Source organism: Mustela nigripes, chromosome 10 (assembly GCF_022355385.1).
Source record: "Mustela nigripes isolate SB6536 chromosome 10, MUSNIG.SB6536, whole genome shotgun sequence".
Lineage (NCBI taxonomy): Eukaryota > Metazoa > Chordata > Mammalia > Carnivora > Mustelidae > Mustela > Mustela nigripes.
This window is the reverse complement of record NC_081566.1, coordinates 47180565-47201687: the sequence shown is the minus strand read 5'-3', so window position 1 is coordinate 47201687 and position 21123 is coordinate 47180565. Positions and strand designations below refer to the sequence as shown.

Genomic DNA, 21123 nt, shown 5'->3' with positions numbered 1-21123 from the left:
ATAAATGCTTGTAAGATGTGGAATATAAAATCGGCACTGTTGGACATCATCTTCAGTGTCCCTCCTGCCCCCATCTCTTTGTCTCTTAATTTCTTTTCACCATCCTCTTAACCTTTACGTTTTCCTGGTCGATTTGTTGCGCTGGCCACGGCAGATTTAGAATACAGACTTCTAGTAAAGCACTTAACAAAGAAAAATCCAAACATTTAGAACAAGTTGACATTATGAGAAATACTCCGTGCTTAGAAGATGCATTAAAAGCTATCCAATTTCAAGTAACTGTACCCTTCAAAGTACAGCAGAAAAGTGAAGAATAATTTCAGACAGCACCTAAAAACATGCTGTAGATGAAAATCATCTTCAAGTTTGGGACAAAATGGTTTTCACAAGAAGCTAAAGGATAGGTACAAGGAGTAAGCAAACTTTATATTAGTCGGAGCGGGGGGGAATCTAAAAACAACACTCTACTACAAACAGGACAATTTTTAAATGATTAAGAAAGCCAGATCATTGCTAAAGAGTAGAGATCCTATTGTTCATAAAGAAGACAATGTGGATGGTGGAACCTTGAAACTGTATATAACAAACCCATCAGAAAATGGAAATATCCAAGAAGATGAATCTTAAGAAGTTTTGAAGAAAATGGTGATCCTGAGATAGATACAGCTGATCAAGGCTGGGCCAGACCAGTTGATTTTGCTGGTCTTAGCTGGGTTTAAGACTTACTTAGAAACTCTTGAGAACATGAAATCAAATGTATACTGAATTAACCGAAGGTGATAAAATAATTGATACCTGGGAGACTATAAGTCTCTGAATGAGATAGTTTCACTACAACCAGAGAGGAGGAAATGCAGTTAGAAAGGAACAGACAAAAGCATCAAAGGCACCTTTCCTCCCTCCTAAACTGCACTGAGAAAAATGAATCTTTGTCAAATATCCGAGATAGAATTCGTGGATATCCAATAAAGATCGTGGAGAATTCTTCCAAAATAGATGAAACACTTAGCCTGTGAAGAGCTAAAACATTTTTGAGCAGGAACTTTAAACATTTCAAAAAGTAACCTTATATTCCTGTTGTTCCCAGCGGAGCATTTGGAAGAGCCCAAGGGGACTACCAGGGAACCTAATGGGTGAATAGATCTCCAAGAAAGGAGGAGTATCAGGCAATGATAGTACCAGTTCCAGGATGCAGTTCTCTCAGGGTGAAGACCACAGAGGCAGGATTGTCCATTAGGTCACCCCCATTCTTAGCTCAGTTGATCCTCCCTAGAAGCAAGATGGGGCTTGTCCTGGTATTCCTTGAACTGGTAGATGCTCAGGGCTTTCTTTTGATTCAACCCTTTCCACCTTAACAGAGGCATGCTACCATAGGAGCAGCACCAAATAGTGGGTGTTAATAAAGCAGCAACAAGATGGGAAAGAGTCACCTAGGAAAAACTAGTCCTGCTACAAAGTGATGCTGAAGGCCAGCCCTTTGCACCACATCACTCGGGCCATTCCCCACAATGTCTGAACTTCCTTGCAAAGGAAGGTTGCTAGAATCACTTCCACCTAAAGATAGGAAGCCTAGGCACAAGAAAGCTAAGCAATTTGACTGAGGTATAACTAAGACAGTGCTAGAACAGGCAGCTAAATCCAAATATCCCAGATCATCCTGTTCGACCATCCTTTCTCCTAAGGATAATTTATGAAAAGAAAAGCAAAATTATTTTATCTTTTGACGTTGAGACTGTTATGAGGTCTGGGTCATTCACCATTTGAGACTTCAATATTTATGACAATTGTGTCAAGTTCAAACTGGTATCTCCTTGAAAGCATTATCCTTCCAATGAATTTTATTAAGATTTGAGAATTTTTGTTCCAAAAATGTGTTTGGTAGAGAAAATCCACAAAATCTTAGTTCATGATGAAGTAGTCCAAGGTTCAAAAATTGCTGAAAACCAAAGTCTAAAATGGGTGACTACTTCCTACATAGGGATAATGCATAAACTGGAAATACCAATGCAAAGAAATTATTTATTAGATGAATTAGATTATTTATTAGCCCTTCTCCTCTCTCTCTCTCTTTCTCTGACTCTGTGATTGGTATCATGTCCCCTTTGAACTCATGTATATTATGAACCCAATATCCCAAAATTAAAAAAGAAAAGAAAGAAAAGAAAAATTGGAAGGACACTTGGCACTCTAATGATTTGACAAAATTCTGTGCACAGAAATTACAATCCCAGGCAGAAGAAATGTCAGGAAATAAATGCTCAACTCTACCTCTGTAATTTATAGACAGTATTCTACCTGTGTGACTTATTTTATAACAAGGGATTTATAATCACTGCTCCCCTTGAGATTCTATGTAATCCGCAGTCTCAGAAGACAGCAGCAGCAATGGGCATACGCTAGAAATAATTCCTTAATGTAGACTTCATACAATTGCTCCTTTCAACTACAGGCCTAATAACTACAGAAATCTATTAGAGGCATTTCAATAAATGTTAGAATTTTTTATACGGGGTGAGGGGGAGACAGTAACATCGAGATGCTCCTGATGCTGGTTTTCAAAGAGAACCTAGGTGCTTTAGTGAGGAAGGGGGTTATCAAATTGATTAGGCCCTGCCTGCATATGAAGTAGGACATACTTTATACCACGGATGAATTTAAGGCAGAACCATGGAACTACTCTAACTGGAATTATCAACACAAAGATTGGTAAAATGACTAAAACTCTAAAACCCATGTCAAGTGCTAGGTTGGAACTCTGATTCATTCCTGATAAAAACACTAACTTTCTTCTCAGCTTCTGGGTATACAAATTACATTCTCAGAAAGACATGAATCATGATTTTAAAAACTCAGATCATATTAGAAGTTGAAGAAAAGTATGGAATCTTGTGGGGTCATGTGCTCATTCTGCTAAAAAAAATTATTTCTCCAACTAAAGTTAAATGAGACTCCCCTCCCCCAAAAGAAAGAAAGAAAAGGACAAAAGAGGGAAAGAAGAAAGGGAGGGAAAGAGGAAGGAAGGGAGAGAAGGAGGCACAGGTGTCATACGTCTTCAAATATTATCAACAATGACAGTATGAATATTTTCATTTTTTTCCAATTATTCATCACACACTTTGACACACAGCGTTTAACTTCTTAGGGCTCCCCCCTTTCTTTTAAACTCACCACCAACTTAAGATTTTTGGGAGATAAGCAACAAGTTTACAGCTTTTGTAAATTTAAGAACTAAGATATCTATTGACTGAAAAAAAAAAACAAAGCATCGAGTAATACACAGAATGATTCTTTTGTGTTTTTTAAGCATTTCTCTAGTTTCTTAAATTTCTAAAGCCTAAGTATGAAAGTTATTCTGTATCAACATGTTTAGCTAATAATAATTCATAACTCTTAGTAATAATAGCATACAGTGGTAAGAGCATCTGGCGGAAGAATTGTGGCAAGGGAGACTTTTGCCTTTCATATTCTACTTTTGCTATTGCTAAAAACTTGTATTTTTTGTTTGCTTTCTTCTGTAATTTTTTTTTTTTTTTCCATACAAAAAGTTGATGAACCACACGGAGAACCTCTACCACTAATGTGTTCAGAGAACCTCTCCAGTAGAGGGCATGGTAGATTCAACATTGAAAATGTCTATTCTCAAGCAAACCAAACTGTGGTTTTGCTGTGCAATATTTACAACTATCGCATTGTCTCTCCCTCCACCACAGAATGGAAAATATGTGTCATCTTAATATTGAGCAATCCCATTTACCTAAAAGCCACTTGCAACAAAAAGACAAAGGGAAGTCATTAAACACTGTAGCTTTTGCTTTAAATCTATGTCTGCTGCCTTTATAAAAGAGATTAACATGGCAACTGTTTGACTGAAAGTTTTCTCAGAAGCCTGAAATAGGTCTTGCCTTAAAATCTTAAAATAACTCCTACAGAAATAATAAATTGTTACACATTCAGATTTATCAATTGACCTCATAATTTTCAGGAAAAAAAAATAATTTGTTGCCACTTGACATTTGCTGTCAATCGAAAACCTTTTATGAAAAAAATAAACAGAAACATCTAGAATAGTCTGTATTTAAACCAGTTGCTTAAACAAATATGTATATTTTCGATTTAACCTCCCTGCTCGGTGATCCCTGAAAAAGTTTAAATGGCAAATTATTTGTTTTCCTTATTTATTATCCAGAGAGTACATATTAAAAATCTATTATGAGCTTAAAACTTTACAAATCTCTGGGACATTATTTTGATATTTTAATAGCATTTACACATTTATAACCTAATTAACTCTGAGTTAATTCTTTAATGGTTTTTCTACCTTGGATAGCCATAATTCCTTTTTCACACATATGCAAATTAATAATGCCACATTTCTGTGTGCCCCTCACATGAGTCACATAACATCTCATAAGATTGGCAATAAAGGTACATTACTCTTAGTACAAATGAGAAACTGGGGCTCCAGGAGGTGTGATGAGACAGTCTCAACGGTTACTTAGCACTTACTGGTTAAGCTGAGACTCTAATTAGGTCTCCAGACACAGGTCCAGCTCTTTCTCCTTGCTGTCTCTTTGTCAGAACTCCTGGACCTTCCACTATGAGTGAATTCTATCATCTGAGGTTCTAAGTGAATAATGTATTAAGGTTTACACTGCCCCCCCGCAAAAAAAGCAAGTTCCTATTTATCACACTTATTTAATAAATAATTATTGAATAATCAGGAAGTGAAAATAGATGGAAATATGCGATGTTCTTTTACAGATAAAAGAGTATATGCATGAGAAAAATAGCATTCTTACATTTCACAAACATGTTTTAAAGTACTTACTACTGAGATCTAAATGGCTTTCCTTTCCATAATCAAGTATGACTGTTCTCTTTAGTAATAATTGCCCATTTTACCCTACAAGTCAAACTTGGAGCTCCCAATTACTGGCAGCTCACTTTAAGACGCTAAACTAGTTCTGATTTTCTTTAAGCAGTTCTAATGCAAATCAGGGAGAATTTCGCAGCCTAATCACTACCTTGCTGTTAATCTTATTTTCTACTTAAATGCTCGATGGGGAAACCATTTGAATATTCCACTGTACAGTTCTGTTACCTGAAACAAGTAATTGTGTTGAGGTTATCTATTGTGGAGGTTCTCTGTCCTTCCAATCAAAATATTTACAGCTGGCTACAGTAGAGATGATTTTTGAAGAAATAACAAATTAAACTTATTCAAGTAAACCGCTAACGTCTCCTCCTCCTCTCTACGCTCCCCACCTCTCCCCTTTTTTCCAGTTAAGTGTTCTGGTAAATTCTAAGGCAACCAGGAATGACTCAGGAGGAAATCCTGCATCCTTGCATTCTTAAACAAGAATGGCTCTGGCGTGTTACAGTTGCGAGGTCTCGGTGTTTCCCTCTGTCTCAGCACAGGGCGATCTGTGATCTCTGCTCTGGAAGGAAAAGCAGCCAAGGACTCCGGAGAAACAGCTTGCAACCCCACGGACACGCCCAATCACGCATCCTTTGGTGATCAAAAAGGCACACACAGTCAAAAACACTATGATCTGATGAAGTCACTTTCTCCTGCTCCTTCCCTATTTATCATTCATTCCCAAACGTGTTCAAGAGGCCCCGGCAAGCTGCGGAGTGGGTCACACCACCTGCCCCTGAATTGTCAGGGTTCCTGCTTTTCATCTTTTCCGTCCCCGCACACTAAATGGAATCGCAGAGCGGAATAGGCGAGGGTCTCCCAACCGCCTCAGTTTGCAAAGCAAGAAATGAGGGGCGGGAAGAGAGCGGGCCCTCAAAAGCGGTGGGAAAGCGGGGGGTACATCTTATTTCGACACAAGGCAACTCTTCCCTGGTCCCCTACAAGGGAGTCCGGCCCGGCGGGGAAGCAGCGCTCCACTCCGCGGGCGGGGGCGCGTAAGCGTGGGGGAGGGGAGCGGAGCGCGGGCCTGGGGGGACCCCTCTCCCCGCTCTCTCCGCTCTCCCCCCTCCCGCCTCCGGCCCGCGGCCAACTTCGCTCCCTCCCTTCGCTGGGGGCCGCCAGTCCTTGAGAAAGGTCGCTGGCCGCGGCTCGCGGCTGCGCTTCTCCGTCCGATCCCACACCAAACCCCACCAGCCGCCGGGTCTGGCACGAGTGCGCACGACGCAGCAGCCGCAGACGTCAGCGGGCCCCGCTTCCAGACCCTTCCGCAGCGCCCGGGACTGCCGCAGGCCAGGCGGGGGGCTGACCCCGCCCCGTGCCCGTCTCCAACCGACCAATCGGCGCCCTCTGGGGGCGGGACCGGCGGCCTGAGGCCCCGCCCCGCCCCTTCTAATAAATGTGGCCGCGCACAGTCTCTCGCAAACGTCTGCGGCCCTAGCAGGAGGAAGATAATGCAAAGTGCCATGTTCCTGGCTGTCCAGCACGACTGCGGATCCATGGACAAGAGCTCCGGCAACAGCCCCAAGAGCGAGGAGAAGCGGGAAAAAATGAAGCGGACCCTGTGAGTATGGCTTCTCTCCCGCCCCTCGCTGCGGACCTGGCTCTCCGGGTTGCTGCAAACGTGCTACATTCCGGCTCGGTTTGGATTGACATTAGGAAACTCTAACCTGCGCTTCTGCAGGGGGAAAAAAAAAAAATGTGGAAAAGGTCAATTTGCTAAGTAAGGTTAAATCCGTGTGGTATGTACTGATTTCGTTATGTGAGCAAAGGAGTCTCGGTAGTTTAGGAATTGAGAAAATTTTTGAACAGGAGGCGGTGGTAGATGCGCCTGAGAAATTGCAGGTTGGCTTTTTGTCCCCTGCATTTACGATAACATCCGAGAATCCTGCGGCCGAAGGGCATCCCCAGAAATGGTACCTTGCATTGTAAGTTTTGATCAGCTTACACAGCTTCTGGGAGGAGTATTTTCGTTAGTTCTGATTATATTCGTTTTAAAAAATGGAACTGCATATCTGACCCATCAAAGACTGAAACGAATCCTTGTTGTGCATGATCTGAATAAAATGAGTGTTGTGGGGGGGGGGGGTCAGTCATACACACACACACACAGACACACACACACTCACCCACACCTACCTCCCTCATGGCTTCTAGTGTGGTCCAGAGCCTCCTGCTCTAGGGGAAATGAATGCTGACTGGCTCCAGGCAGTTCCACTGGAGGTTTCAAGTGTGAAATGTCTCAGAATTATAATTAAGGCTGCATAAAAACTGTTGCCTTTTGTGGGCCAGAAATAGCATCTGCCTTTTGAAGTATGCCAACTAAATTCATTTAACTACCCTAGTCATTTTAAGTAGTCTTACTCTTGGTTATAAAAGTAGTACTTCTGTTGAGATGAATGGATGAAACTGTGTTCGGCACGTAGGTGCTAGGTTTAAATGTAAAATGCGTAAGACTGACTTGAAGAGTTCTTGTTTTGTCTTATTTGGTTGGTAGCTACTGGGTGACTTTATTTGGTAAAAATGCCTCCAACTGCAGTAGCAATGTAAAATGTTCCCACTTAGTGAGTATCTTTTTCTTTTTTTTTTTTTAAGATTAAAAGATTGGAAGACCCGTTTGAGCTACTTCTTGCAAAATTCATCCTCTCCTGGAAAGCCCAAAACTGGCAAGAAAAGCAAACAGCAAACGTTCATCAAGTAAGTTGAAAATCTTGTACTTAGAAATGTGAATCACTTGCTGCTGTGCTGGAAAGAGGAACTGTGATGTGCCCAAGCTCACATGCAGACTTTCTCTTGCAGGCCTTCCCCTGAGGAAGCACAACTGTGGTCAGAAGCATTTGATGAGCTGCTAGCCAGTAAATGTAAGTTAACCTGTTGAATTTGATCCATTTCAAGTATCACACATCTAGAAAAAGCTGTTCACACAACAGAAAAGCAGACTGCCCAAGGGGAGTTCAGCTTTATAATCGCTAAAAATATAATGCCTATTTTTCTCCTTTATTTCCTAGTATTTAACCATGGAAATGCATGGTTTATTCACTGTAGACAGGGAAGAAAAATTAGCCAAAATTATAGTGGCAGTTCCTCTTCCTTAGGGTTGAATCAGCTTTTCCATTGCATACAATGTTTCCAGGAGGTTTAGTTCCCAGAGAATTTAGGTTCCCATATAAATATTTGCATTAATAGCAAAGTTAACTATTTATATTTTTGTAGCAGTGCACCAACTTAAGCATTTTGCATATTAGCATCTTAGCCTTTAAAGAGCTAAATTGAGAGGATTACAAGTTTGAGTGAAATCAAGAAAATTGCTATCATCTAGAAATAATAAAATATAGGAGTGGGAAAATGGTAGTTCTGGAAAAAATTGAAGGGATGAATTGGTCACCCAGTTCACATTCTGTATACTTTTTTCCTCCTCTTTCCCTAGATGGTCTTGCTGCATTCAGGGCTTTTTTAAAATCTGAGTTTTGTGAAGAAAATATTGAATTCTGGCTGGCCTGTGAAGACTTCAAAAAAACCAAGTCACCCCAAAAACTGTCCTCCAAAGCAAGGAAAATATATACTGATTTCATAGAAAAAGAAGCTCCAAAAGAGGTAAGGGGGAAACAGTGTTCTTCATTGCAGCATATTTTGAACACTCTTAGCACCAACACAAAACAAAAGACATCAAATTAAATTAAAGGCCAGGGGACTCGGGGGCGGGGAGTTAAATGGTTTTTAGAAACTAATTCTGGTTTTTAATTAGATTGATTTTATTTCTTAAATGACCTGGCTAATGAAGCTTATCACACACTATAGTTTTTGCTTCTTGTTTTCAAATATCATACAGGTATCAATCTCTAGTTCTGAATATGGAATAAACCACTTTTTTTTTTTTTAAATTTCAGATAAACATAGATTTTCAAACCAAAACTCTGATTGCTCAAAATATACAAGAAGCTACAAGTGGCTGCTTTACAACTGCCCAGAAGAGGGTCTACAGCTTGATGGAGAACAACTCTTATCCCCGTTTCTTGGAGTCAGAATTTTACCAGGACTTGTGTAAAAAGCCTCAGATCACCACTGAGCCCCACGCCACATGAGCTGAGAAAGGGAGCCCAATGTGGAGGACATTTCATTTTTTTCCTAAGGGGAAAGGCTGTGACCTGCCAAAAAGACTGACCTTGAATTTAGCCTGGGTGTTCAAGAAACATCACTCAGAACTATTGATTCAGAGTTAGTGCATCAGGAAGGTGGTAACTGTCTAGGAGAAGCTTGTATTGGGACAGCTTCCGTAGCTGTGTCCAGGACACAGGGAGAAAGTGGTCTACATGTGGTGTGTCTCACACTGGGAAGGCAGAAATAGGAATGTGAGACCCCAAGGTATGATGTGATACTGTTGGTCCAAAAGCATTTAAAAATCAATAGGTCTGGGATTATGTGGCCTTAGCTAGCTGGCTGTGTATCTTTCCCTAAATCAGTCCATGTTACCACATAGTGGTTTTAGTTTTAGTTATTTAGGAGTAAGTAATGTTAAAATGTTTACTGTGTGCAAGGGTGTTGAAGTTCTTATGACTACAGATCATCAGTACTGTTGTCTCATGTAACACTAAAACTGAAACGGTCTGTATTTGAATTGTTCACGTGGTGTAATAGAATGAGTGCTGTCGTGTAGGAAACTACATTGTCCATGATGAGTGCCAAAAACTGTCCTGAAGGCAGCTAAACTTTGACGTGGTCTTTGAATACATTTAATAAATTTATTTTGATAAATAATGTTGAGTATTTGGTTCAGATATTGGGGGGGGGGGGTTGTGGGTTGTTGGAGGAGAGGGGATTGTTAAACTGGAAATACGGCAGATACAAGGGAAACCTCTTTCCAGTAACCAAGAGTATCGTAGGTGATGTGCCCGTTCCATAAAAACGGACAGTGGTCAGAAATGAGAAGTGATAGGAGTATGCCTTCTCTGCAGTTACCTCTTTTTTAAACCTAATAAACATTATGAAGGCCAAGAGAAGTCAGACCACCTCCTTAAAACCACTCTGGGGTCAAAATTTCTAATATAACCTTACCAAAAAAAAAAAAAAAAAAATCAAGCTTATTTTTAATAAAAACAAACAAAAAATTACCTTAAAGCCCTTTCTGGATATCTACTAAAGACTAGCTAAGTATAAGAAGTAAAATAATAGGGGCGCCTGGGTGGCTCAGTGGGTTAAGCCTCTGCCTTCGGCTCAGGTCATGGTCTCAGGGTCCTGGGATCGAGCCCTGCGTCGGGCTTTCTGCTCAGCAGGGAGCCTGCTTCCCCCTCTTGCTCTGACTGCCTCTCTGCCTACTTGTGATCTCTGTCAAATGACTAAAATCTTTAAAAAAAAATGTAAAATAATATAATGTAGACAAAGCACCAGAGTAATTCATATAGCTCTGCTTCACAAATGAAAAAGGAAGCCAAACAAGGTGAATGTAGGACATTTATATTTCCCTTGGTTCCTACTTCCCCCACAGGGTACAGACATGAACTTCCAAGATGCAACCTGAAATTGGTATGATCAATACAAAAATCAGGATTTTCCTGATTCTCCTGCCTTCATTGGGCCAATAAAGAATCTGGTTATGTTACTTTAGCTAATGATGAAGGCAAAAGAAGCACACTTTTGTTTCTTAAACTTAATTTAGGAATGTGCTTTTTTTTTTTCCTAGCTGAGAGTGAGAGGCCTTGAATCTGTTATTTTTCAAACTGGTTCTTTAGAAAAGGAATACTCTTCTCCAGGAGGCTTCTTTCCTCCCCTCCTTAATTACAGGCTCAAAAAGGAATGAGAGCCCTCGTCTCAGATTTGCAAGACCTGAGCTGAGGTAATAATTTCTCATAGCTTTCTGACCTCGGAAGTCCATCTTTCTTAGTTCCTCAGTGTACACCTCCCCATCTATCCCACTACCTATGGAATAGTAAGGGGCTTTAGAAATTGTAAATGACTTAAAAAAAAAAAAAAGGCATACTGATTTGCCAAAAGAAATTGACAGGTGCCTGGGTGGCTCAGTGGGTTAAGCATCTGTGTTTGGCTCAGGTCATGATCCTGAGGTCCTGGGATTAAGTCCCATATGGGGCTCTCTGCTCAGCAGGGAGTCTGCCTCTCCCTCTACCTCTTCTTCTGCTTGCACTCTCTCTCTCTCTCTCACTTAAGTACATAAAATCTTAAAAAATTGACACTACTACCCCCATAGTTTAAATACTGCTTTCATTGTTTTTCCACTAATCTTCATTTTAGCCGAAGTGTCTGGTACCAACAGGCATAAGTTCCGTGAAAGACTCCCTCCCGCACTCCTGCATTGCCAGCAACCAGGATATCCCCAAACAGGGGCTCTGTAAATAGTGGTTGAATCAATGAATTCTGAAGAGTTATTGACAGAGACATGTCTTAAGAGAATAAATCTGTCAGGTCTGCCTATGCCTTCATTTGGAAAGATTTTGGCCAACAGAGAAACTTAAGAGTCATGCCATACATTTCAAATCATTACCAAGTCCTATTTATTTTAGCTCAAATATATTTCCAGCCCGCTTTTCCTGGCCACCCTCATCAAAGATGCCAATATCTGATGCATGTCAAGACGCCCCTCATTCTTACCCTACCTCCATGTGTCCCCTGCTTTTTAATTCTGAGAATCCATTTCAAACATAAGCTTGATCTTGTCTCTTGTTGCTTATAAACCCTTGGCAGGTCTTCCAAACAATTAGGATAAAGGCATTATCCCTACTATGGCCTAGTACCTGCACAGTTTGCACCCTCCTTCCAATCCATCCTCGTCTTCACCACATTTCCCCAGCTCTGCTGGCCGCACTGACCCGCTTCCATTCCCATAGCAGGTAGCATGCCCACTGGTCCACAGAGCCTTTGCACCTAATAATCCCTCTGCAGGGAATGCAATTTTAGCTCTCACTCATCATTCATAGATCAGTGCAATTGTCACTTCCCTAGGGGAGCTTTCCCTGACCTCCTTATCTAGGTCAAATCCCTTTTTAGACACTCTCATAACACCAGATTCTCTCATTTAGAGCACTAATAGAATTCTCATTAATTGGTACGATTATTTGATAATCCTATGACTCCTCCCCAGACTGTGGATAGCACGATTTGAGGGCAGTATCTTTTGCTATTCATTGCTGAATCCCAACACCTAGCACCTTGCCTGACACACAGCGGAAGCGACATAAATCATTGCTGAATAAACGAACGAGTATTAAAAGGTCTTATAAATAAATTTTGATGAAACAAGTATCTACCGATGCACAAGGAAATAGTACAAGGTTTTAAAAGGCACATTGACTCAAATGTCTGAAAATATCTGCAGAGTTTTTCCTTTGGCAAAAAAAAATAACTACCTCTTACTCAGCATGTTCTTTATAACTTTTGGCCTTCAATCGAAGAAGAGGCCAGATTATAGTAACAAAAAACAAGAGTTTTGACTTTTTCAGGGCCACTAAAAGCACAGGCTTTATTCAGGTGGTATTTTCAAATGTTCTCTAGTGTGGAACAAACAGAAACAGGTTGAAGATTAGAAGCCACATACCTCCACAAATAAATATCACTTAATGCTCCAGATTCTCCAAGTTCAGACATTTAAGATCCACAGTCTATTCATTTTGATAGTATTTCATTTTTTCAAAGATTTTAAGCTTAGGAGCATTTCAAAATACAGCAATCTCATGCAGTCCCACTGAAAAAATAGAATTGTGTATTTTCTGCCATGTGAACATAGGGAGGCAACAGATGAGTTTCAATGATGTGGTTTAGAGCAATCACTCAAAATTTCAGAGGAAATGGGTCTTTGGTAGAGGGTTTGTTGGTGCGTTTGTCTGTTTTACCACAACGTTTGGTCAGGGCCAGCAGGGAGTCTCTTACGGCTGGGGTGCATCGTGCATTTGGACTTTAAGAAAGCCCCACCCTATACCAGGCACTAGCCTGTTTCTAACTTTGTTTTCCTGTGTTAGTCCCATCACAGATTAAAAAAAGGAATTAGTCTGACTGAAGGGACTTCACCACTATTAAAAAGTGAGCTTTGACCTTCATGGAGATTTCTGTGTACTGGCTTAGATGCCTTTTGACAACTCTGGAAAACAAGTTTTCCTGTTGTTGTCAATAGCAAGGAGATGAGGTTTATTTTTGGCATTCTAGCTAAAGAGTAGCATGGAGTTGCTTGAAGTGACAGTAATAGCCCAAAAGAGTGTCTCCTATGACCTGAAGGGCAAAAAATACTAAATAAATAAAAGGAATCTCTTGTAGGGTAAGAGGTCCTTTCTAGCTTAAGGTGACAGGATTCAACAAAGTACTGATATTAGCCATTTGGGGCCCATGGTCCAGCATGACCAGACCACACTCTGTGTGGAGAATAGGACCCAGGATGGGTGTAGAAGTGAAGCCCAGGACCAGGTGATAGAAGGTTTTTGAATATTAAAGGTTAGGATTTTATTCTGAGGCAACAGACACTAATCTCAACGAAAATGTATAAAAATAAATTGGGCAGCAATTTGGAGGATGAATTGGAGGCAGGGAGATGAGCTAAGAGACCACACTAATAGCCCAGACAAGAAATGTCATGCGCCTAAACCAGGACAATGCCACCCAATAAATAATTCAATGCGACAATAGTAGATTATACATCGCCTACACTATGCAGAACACAAGTCTATGCCATGGAGGAAATAAATAGACATGTAAGATACACAGCTTGTCCTCCAAGAGGTGCCCATTAAATATCTCCCAAAATAAGGGGCACCTGGTGGCTCTGTTCAGTGTCTGACCCTTGATCTCAGCTCAGGGCTAGATCTCAGAGTGGGGAGTTCAAGCCTCACATTTGGCTCTGTCCTGGGAAGGTAACCGACTTAAAAAATAGATATGGCTTACGGAATAATGTACAAAAGTTAAAACATCAGGTGAGCTATGATTGGTGATTAATTACCAAAAGAAAAATGCAAATACTTTTAGTTAGAATCTGTCGAGGAACAAAATAAAGTGGCGTTTTTTGATGAGATTTAAAGAATGAGTAGATTTAATAAGGATGGAGGGGAAAGTACTCAGGGTGGAGAAATGGTTTAACTTAAGGGGAAAGTAAGATTAGGTCTTGTGTAGTATTATGACATTTTTGTAGGCAGATAGTTTCTGTGAGGATGTATATTTGAAAGCTGTTTTGTTGATTCAGTTTTTTGGCAAACATTTACCAGGGTTTCTCTGGGCAAGAAAGATGCCAAGGAGCAGAAGAAATGGTCAACTACCGAGAAGGACGGGAAAAGAAAGGCCAGGAGCTCACGCTCAAAACTAAAAGCTAAACTTTATTTTTCTTAAAAATGGATTTCGGTAAGATGATCAACCAGCCTAGTCATCAGGCTCTATAGAATCTTCCTTCAGTTTATCCCAGGCTTCTTTCCCTTCTCTTCCTACAGTCAAGTTTACACACCATGGTTGTCATTCCCTCCCCTGGACCTGGGTAGACCTCAGGTTCGGTGTCCTTCTAATTCATTCACTAGATGGTCATTTGAACATCGATGTGTTCACATCACTCTTCTGACCAGAAAATATGCAAACTCTCTGGTATCTCCCAAATCAGAGGAAACTCCAATACCTATAGATAAAAATTCTTTGTTTTTTTCTGCCTATCCAGTCTTAGTTTCACCATCCAGAAGCAATCAATGCTGGATTCTTTTATTGTTCCTGAGATACACTATTTTTCTCCCATTATTAGATCAAATTATCCATGTTTAGAACTGCTCTGCCTTCCTTTAAATTTAACTCATTTCTCAAGGCTCAGATCAAGTTTCGCCTCTATGAAAGGTTGTCAAGGGTGTGTCAGTCTTATCTTCCAACTAAACGGTCAATCGTGGTACCATTTTGGCTTATTTTACTTAACTTTCAGAGTAATAGTAAGGTTCCAAACATGAAGGATACTCAGTAGCCATTGATCATTGATTAACTGATCAGCTCATTGATTGATTCTCAAACTCTTCCATAAAAATGCATGTGGTGAAAAAAAAATTACAAGCAGTGACATAAATGATTTCATTTGAATTTGCTAAGTGCATTTGTAAAAAAAAATTTTTTAAGGAGTCTGCAAAGCTTTTTATTTTCTCTCTACATTTTTGCCTTGCAAATTTAGAGGGGGGAAAAAAACTAAACTATGTGGATCTTGGATAAGATCCTAACATTAGATTTTCTGGAATCCCAAGTTAATCTGATATTTATATGTTTTAAAAACTGCACTGACCTATATGGAAACTTCCCTTAGGAGTGAGACTTGTCTGTTTATTTAGCTGGTGTATAACTTAGACATGTACAGACGTCATATCAAAGTCAAAATAATAAAAAAGAGAGAAGACCCAAATAGGAAAGTGAGAAGAAACTATTTGCTGCCGTCTGCTACGGGCTAAAAAGTAACTTGGTTTTCTTGGTTGTTGTTTTGCCTTTTTTTCTTTTTTAATGCATTTGCAACTTCCGATCTCAGAGACCCATTCCATGTCCATCGCAAACGATTCTCTCAGTCTTTACCCTCAGATCTTTAGCCTTAGAACTCAACCACAAATTTTCTACAATAAGTGCATTTTGAAACTGCAATACTGAAACACCAAGAAAATGTGCAGTTTACATGACCTGTGCTAGAGTCTGAGAAAAACCAGATATAAAGCTTTGCTTTCACAAGCAGGTGGTGCTTGGTTGAACTTTGCCCTCTCGCACGGAAGTTTATGACGTTAAATCCCCATTTGGCACAAACCAGTGCATTCTCACACAGAGTGATTTCACAGAAGTGGCCATTGAGCATGGTAACCTCAGTGTCAGGACTTAAAGTTCTACCCCTTTCTTAGTTCTTCTACTTCTGTTTCAGATTCCAGAACTTTGTAAACCCTGCAACATTCCACAAAAGTGCAAGTAAGATCATTAACGTCGTAGGACAGCTAGTAACAATAATTTCAAAAATAATTTTGGTCTTCATACAACTATTTTTAGAAAAAAATAATCCATCTACTACTGAAAATGTTAATGTTGATGAAGTATATCTGAACTTTGAGTCATTTTTTTTTTTAATCCAGAGAATGTAGAAAGAGCCCAGAAACAACATCAAAGATAAAATCAGGAAAGTAGTGCTATTCAGTAAAAAAGTAATATGCCACATATATAGTTTTTAGTTTATATTTTATAGCCTAATTGAAAGATGCAAACTTTTTAGTTTGATAGACGCATTAAAAGATGCAAAAAGATGGGGCACCTGGGTGGCTCGGTGGATTAAAGCCTCTGCCTTCGGCTCAGGTCATGATCCCAGGGTCCTAGGATCAAGCCCCGCATTGGGTTTTCTGCTCAGCGGGGAGCCTGCTTCCTTCCTCTCTCTCTGCCTGCCTCTCTGCCTACTTCTGATCTCTGTCTGTCAAATAAATAAATAAATAAAATCTTTAAAAGATGCAAAAAGAAACCAATGAAGTTAATTTTAACAGTGTATTTTATGTAACCCAGTATACTCAGAACAGTACTATCATTGTGGCATGTGATTCATATAGTAAATTATTGAAGAGGTATGTTATATATTTTTCTCTTATTAAGTCCTCAAAATTAAGTCTTCAAATTAAGTTTTATTACATCTGATGTGTGTTTATACTTACAGAATATTCAAATGCCCCCTAGTCACATTCAAGGGTTCAGTAGCCCCATGTGTCCCCCTTATTGGAACTCATAGCAATAAAGGTTGAATCTAGATGATAGATCACAAACCAAAATGAATTTATACTTTATTTTTTTCCAATGCCCAAATACATTTCATAGCCAGTGGTTCTCAAAATTCTTCACCACCATGTTGCCTTTAATTGGGAAAAGTATCTTCTATTTCCCATATGAAGGCAATGAAGCTAGATTGCCACACTTCAAATGTCCCCTCTCTTGCTTGCTGTGTGACTTATTATGGAACTTTTTTTGTGTGAAGTTTTAACTATTTAAGTACTCTCTACCCCCAACATGGGGCTTGAACTCATAACCCTGAGATCAAAAGTCACATGCTCTTCCTACTCAGCCAGCCAGGCACGAACTTCGCTGTCTCTCAAGTCGAAAGCAGAGGAATATCAGACTGCCTTACAGGTTTTTTTTGTTCTTTTAATTTTTTTTTAAATAAATGGATTGATACATGCAAAATACTTACAGAAGTGCTAGCAAACAATGTTTAGTAATAATATTATTTATTTAAGAGTTATCTATTAACACTGCTTTGCATCATTTTCTAGACAAAAGTATTGTCTAGATCAAACGCTATTGTTGACTGGAAGACGACTAACTCAGTTAATATGAAAACCCTGGCTTGAATGAGTCAGTTTCTCAAAATAACCGACTTCTGTGCTCATTATAATTTTTTTAAATTTTATTTATGTTTTGTTTTGTTTTTAAGAGAGCACAAGTGGAGGGAGGGGTAGAGGGAGAGAGAATCTCAAGCAGACTCTGTGCTGAGCTCCAAGTCCAATGTGGGGCTCGACCCCACAACCCTGAGATCATGAGCCAAAATCAAGAGTCAGATGCTCAACAGACCAAGCCACCCAGGTTCCCCTAGAATTATTAGAATTAGAATAGTGCTTTCATGCATTCAACAATATTCATCCAGGTACCCAACAGAGCAATTGACAAGATCAATGAACTCTGCCATCAGGGGAACTTAACTTCAGTGGATTGTTCTCAACCCTGTATCTTTCATTTCATGAGTCTTCAGTTATTATTGATATGATTTAATATAGGCCTTAGGTTAACATATGCTATCCTCGCTTACATCTAGCACTGGGATGATGTTGTCTGCAAGTATTAGAAAACCCCAATCAAACCGGCATGAAAATACACTAATTCAAAGCTAGGGTAGATACCAATCCTGGTGCACCCTGAGCTCCTGCTGTTATTCGGCACTCCCTTTCACTCAGCCCTCCTCCATACTTCAGTTGTGTCAACACAGTAGCTTCCACCATGGTCCAAAACAGTTGCCATTAACAAGGGTAGCAATGGACACCAAAAGATTGCTCCTCCAATGACAGGGAAAATGTTTATTTCTTCAATCTAATTAGATCAACTTGTCACAGTCCATAGAAGAAATCATAAACGAATTGGCTTAACGCTGGGTTTTTGAATGATCATGGGTCAAGGGTATGGAATCACCAGGATCCAATACAACTCTGTAGTCTAGAAGTGAGATCGTGCCTAAGGAAGCAACAGGTAGCTGAAACAACTTGGGGTTTTGTTAGAAAGGAGGAGGTGAAACTGTGTGGTCAATTGGCAATGTCCATTACACAACGCTGAGAGGAACTTGTTTTGGAATATTGTTCTGAAGTGACAGAAGAGACAGTCTATGATAAAGTAAGCACTTGGGGATGTCACAAAATAGGTCACTGCTAAACAAAACCCAGAACACACATGATTTTCATCCCGACTGCATGAATTGTCTTTATCAGTTTAAATATGGCTGGAAAGTATTAAAAGAGAAAATAAGTCTAATACAAGGAATAGCTATAGAAATTTGATTTATAGCTCCACTTCCTAAAGTTTTGTGTGTGGAAATGTCACTTCTAGGAGTCACAGTTTTCTCATTCACCTCATCTCAGCCTCAAGCTCTGGTGGGGGGGATCAAAAGATATAATTCATGTGGAAGACATTTGTAAGCTTTTAACACAAAATAGAAATCATTTATTATCATTAACAGGAAAATCAAAGCTTTCAAGTTTGGGGGAAAACCGTTCTCAACGCTGTATCTTTCGCTTCATGAGTCTTTAGTTATGGCTGATATGATTTAATATAGGCCTTATGTTAACATATGATTTTTGTGTTCCAACTATTTAGACAACAACATGCATTTCTTCTGAATTTGTACAACCTGTTACAAAAATAAATACTTCTTTGTTCAATATGCATTCTGCAAAAGTTAAAAGCAAAACATGTAAATATTCTAGGTGGGACTGAACTAAAATATTCTTTTTAAAAAAAAAAAGATTTTATTTTTAAGCAATCTATACCCAGCATGGGGCTCAAACTCACAATCCCGAGATCAAGAGTCACACGCTTTGTGGACTGAGCCAGCCAGGTACCCCTGAAAAAAATATTCTAAGTATTAAATATTTTATCACAAAAGGCCTTTTAGAGTAACAAAATTTAATCTGCTGTTTCAGTTCTGTCTGTTTGTCCTTCAGTGATTACTGTCCTTCTCCTTCTACTCCTCTACCATCATTATCTAGGTCTTCTTTGTGTCAGGCCAATATTGCTTCTTGGGCTGTTGCCTGTTCTCTTAAAATTAGAATTTCCTGGGGCGCCTGGGTGGCTCAGTGGGTTAAAGCCTCTGACTTCGGCTCAGGTCATGATCTCAGGGTCCTGGAATCGAGCCCCACATTGGGCTCTCTGCTCAGCAGGGAGCCTGCTTCCTCCTCTCTCTCTCTGCCTGCCTCTCTGCCTACTTGTGATCTCTCTCTGTCAGATAAATAAATAAAATCTTTTTTAAAAAACTAGAATTTCCTTTTTCCAACTCATCCTACATATGGAAGCAGATTATTCCTCATAAATGCCAATTTAACTATATATTGTGCTTCATTCAAAAAGTTTCATTGCCTCCGTATTTCTGAGTAGCATAGAACAAGCACTAGATTAGAAGTCAACAGAATGAGAATCTGGTCATAACAGCATTAACTGCCTGGTTAACCCAGGGATTGTCCCCTCTCAACTCCTTCATTTGTAAACACTTGACTGGGTCTCTAAAATCTCTTCTAGCTCAAAATCCTGCTTGGCTTTGGATATTCCTGAAATCTATCCCTATCCTTATAATTTTAATTTTTTTCCCAAACAATCTAACATAAAAATCACTGCCTCCATCCATCTGCTCTCCTCCTTCCAAAAGCAAAGCCAACATCATTTCACTTATATTGGCCTTCTTGTCTGGACAGGCCTCCCACTCCATTTATTCTACCTGTATCCTATATATTTTTCAAGACCCAACTCACATTCCTCAGGCACACCAGTTTATCAATCTTTGCCTCCAATCCTTCATTCAACAAAAACTTGCTGCATACCTACTGTGTGCAAGGCACTGGGCACACCACGCTGAATAAAAGAGAGAGGATTCCGGCCCCTATGGAAAGGACATTCCACTGGAGTCAATAATTACTGAACAAGTGAATAAACGAGATAATTCCAGATTATGACAAATGCCTAAGAAAGAAATAAACTAAGTGGTCAGATAGGGAAGGGACAGGATGGTCTGGGAAGGCATATTTTAGCTGTGTAGTGCTGTGACATGCTCCCTGAACTAGTGTTGACTGACCGATTAAACCAAAGCCCAGCTCTGCTTTACAACAACAACTCCTTTTTAAATAAGAGCCTTAAAACTTGTGTTAGCTAAGCCATAACTTCTTATTAATTCCAAAATAATATTTTTCCATAGAGAGGATCATTTCTGAACCAACAACATATTGCATTCAGTATTTTTTAAGTTCTAAAAATTAAGAATCCCTTGAGGCATTTCTCAAATCACGAAGGATACTAGGGCACCCACATTTTTTTTTGCTAATGTCATTTTCATACTCCAGGCTACTGTCCTTCTGATTATTTCTTAATGGTTTATTTCCTCAGGTGGCATCCTGCTTCTCTCCCTAGTGCCCTATCATGTCGCTGACATTATCACCACCCACTCCATCCCCTGGGCTGAAAACCTGCCACTGTATACCTTTTTATGAGGGTTAGAAACCTCACCCACTCGCATTACTGAGTCACTAAACCTCAGAGATTTCCCCTCGAAGCTCTACTCCTTAAATTTCCACAAAGAACCCAGTAACACTAGCATTTAAGTAATTCCAGGGTAACACTGTTTTTCTTAAAAAACAAACAATTCCCTGAAGACAGTCTGCCTTTGGGCAGGCTCTCACCACCTCGCGGCTGGATTCCTGACTGCATTCTGCTGAACATTCTCCCCTTCAGACCGGTCTCACTCCTGTTCATCCTACTTGTGGAAAGGGGTGGAAAGAACATGGAGCTGAAAGATGGATCAGACTCCAGTTGTTACCTTGATTCACCATTTTAATTAGTTGTTCAGCCTCTGGGATGATACCGAAGCGCTATCAGATTGTTTACTGGTAACTTATGTCAATGTTAGAAACCGTGCTAAGAAATCTAAGAAGCATTGTACGCATTCTGCTTAACACTGGGCTGGCACACGGAGGCATCCAAATTTAACTCCCCTTCCCTTTTTC

At 39.9% G+C, this 21123-nt stretch overlaps 1 protein-coding gene across 1 annotated transcript; it reads left to right on the top strand.

The window, feature by feature from the left end:
• Positions 1-6318: 6318 nt before the first annotated feature.
• On the top strand, positions 6319-9670 carry RGS2 (regulator of G protein signaling 2). The gene is made up of 5 exons (XM_059413320.1): positions 6319-6479; positions 7511-7612; positions 7715-7776; positions 8343-8509; positions 8803-9670. Exons 1-5 carry the CDS (start codon positions 6370-6372, stop codon positions 8995-8997), a joined length of 636 nt encoding a protein of 211 aa, XP_059269303.1. The 5' UTR covers positions 6319-6369; the 3' UTR covers positions 8998-9670.
• The last annotated feature ends 11453 nt before the right edge of the window (positions 9671-21123 follow it).

Coding starts and splice junctions, on each gene's coding strand:
- RGS2 (XM_059413320.1), top strand. CDS start 6,370: ATGCAAAGTGCCATGTTCCTGGCTGTCCAGCACGACTGCGGATCCATG. Junction 7,613..7,714: donor AAACAGCAAACGTTCATCAA/GTAAGTTGAAAA, acceptor TTTCTCTTGCAG/GCCTTCCCCTGAGGAAGCAC. Junction 8,510..8,802: donor AAAAAGAAGCTCCAAAAGAG/GTAAGGGGGAAA, acceptor TTTAAATTTCAG/ATAAACATAGATTTTCAAAC.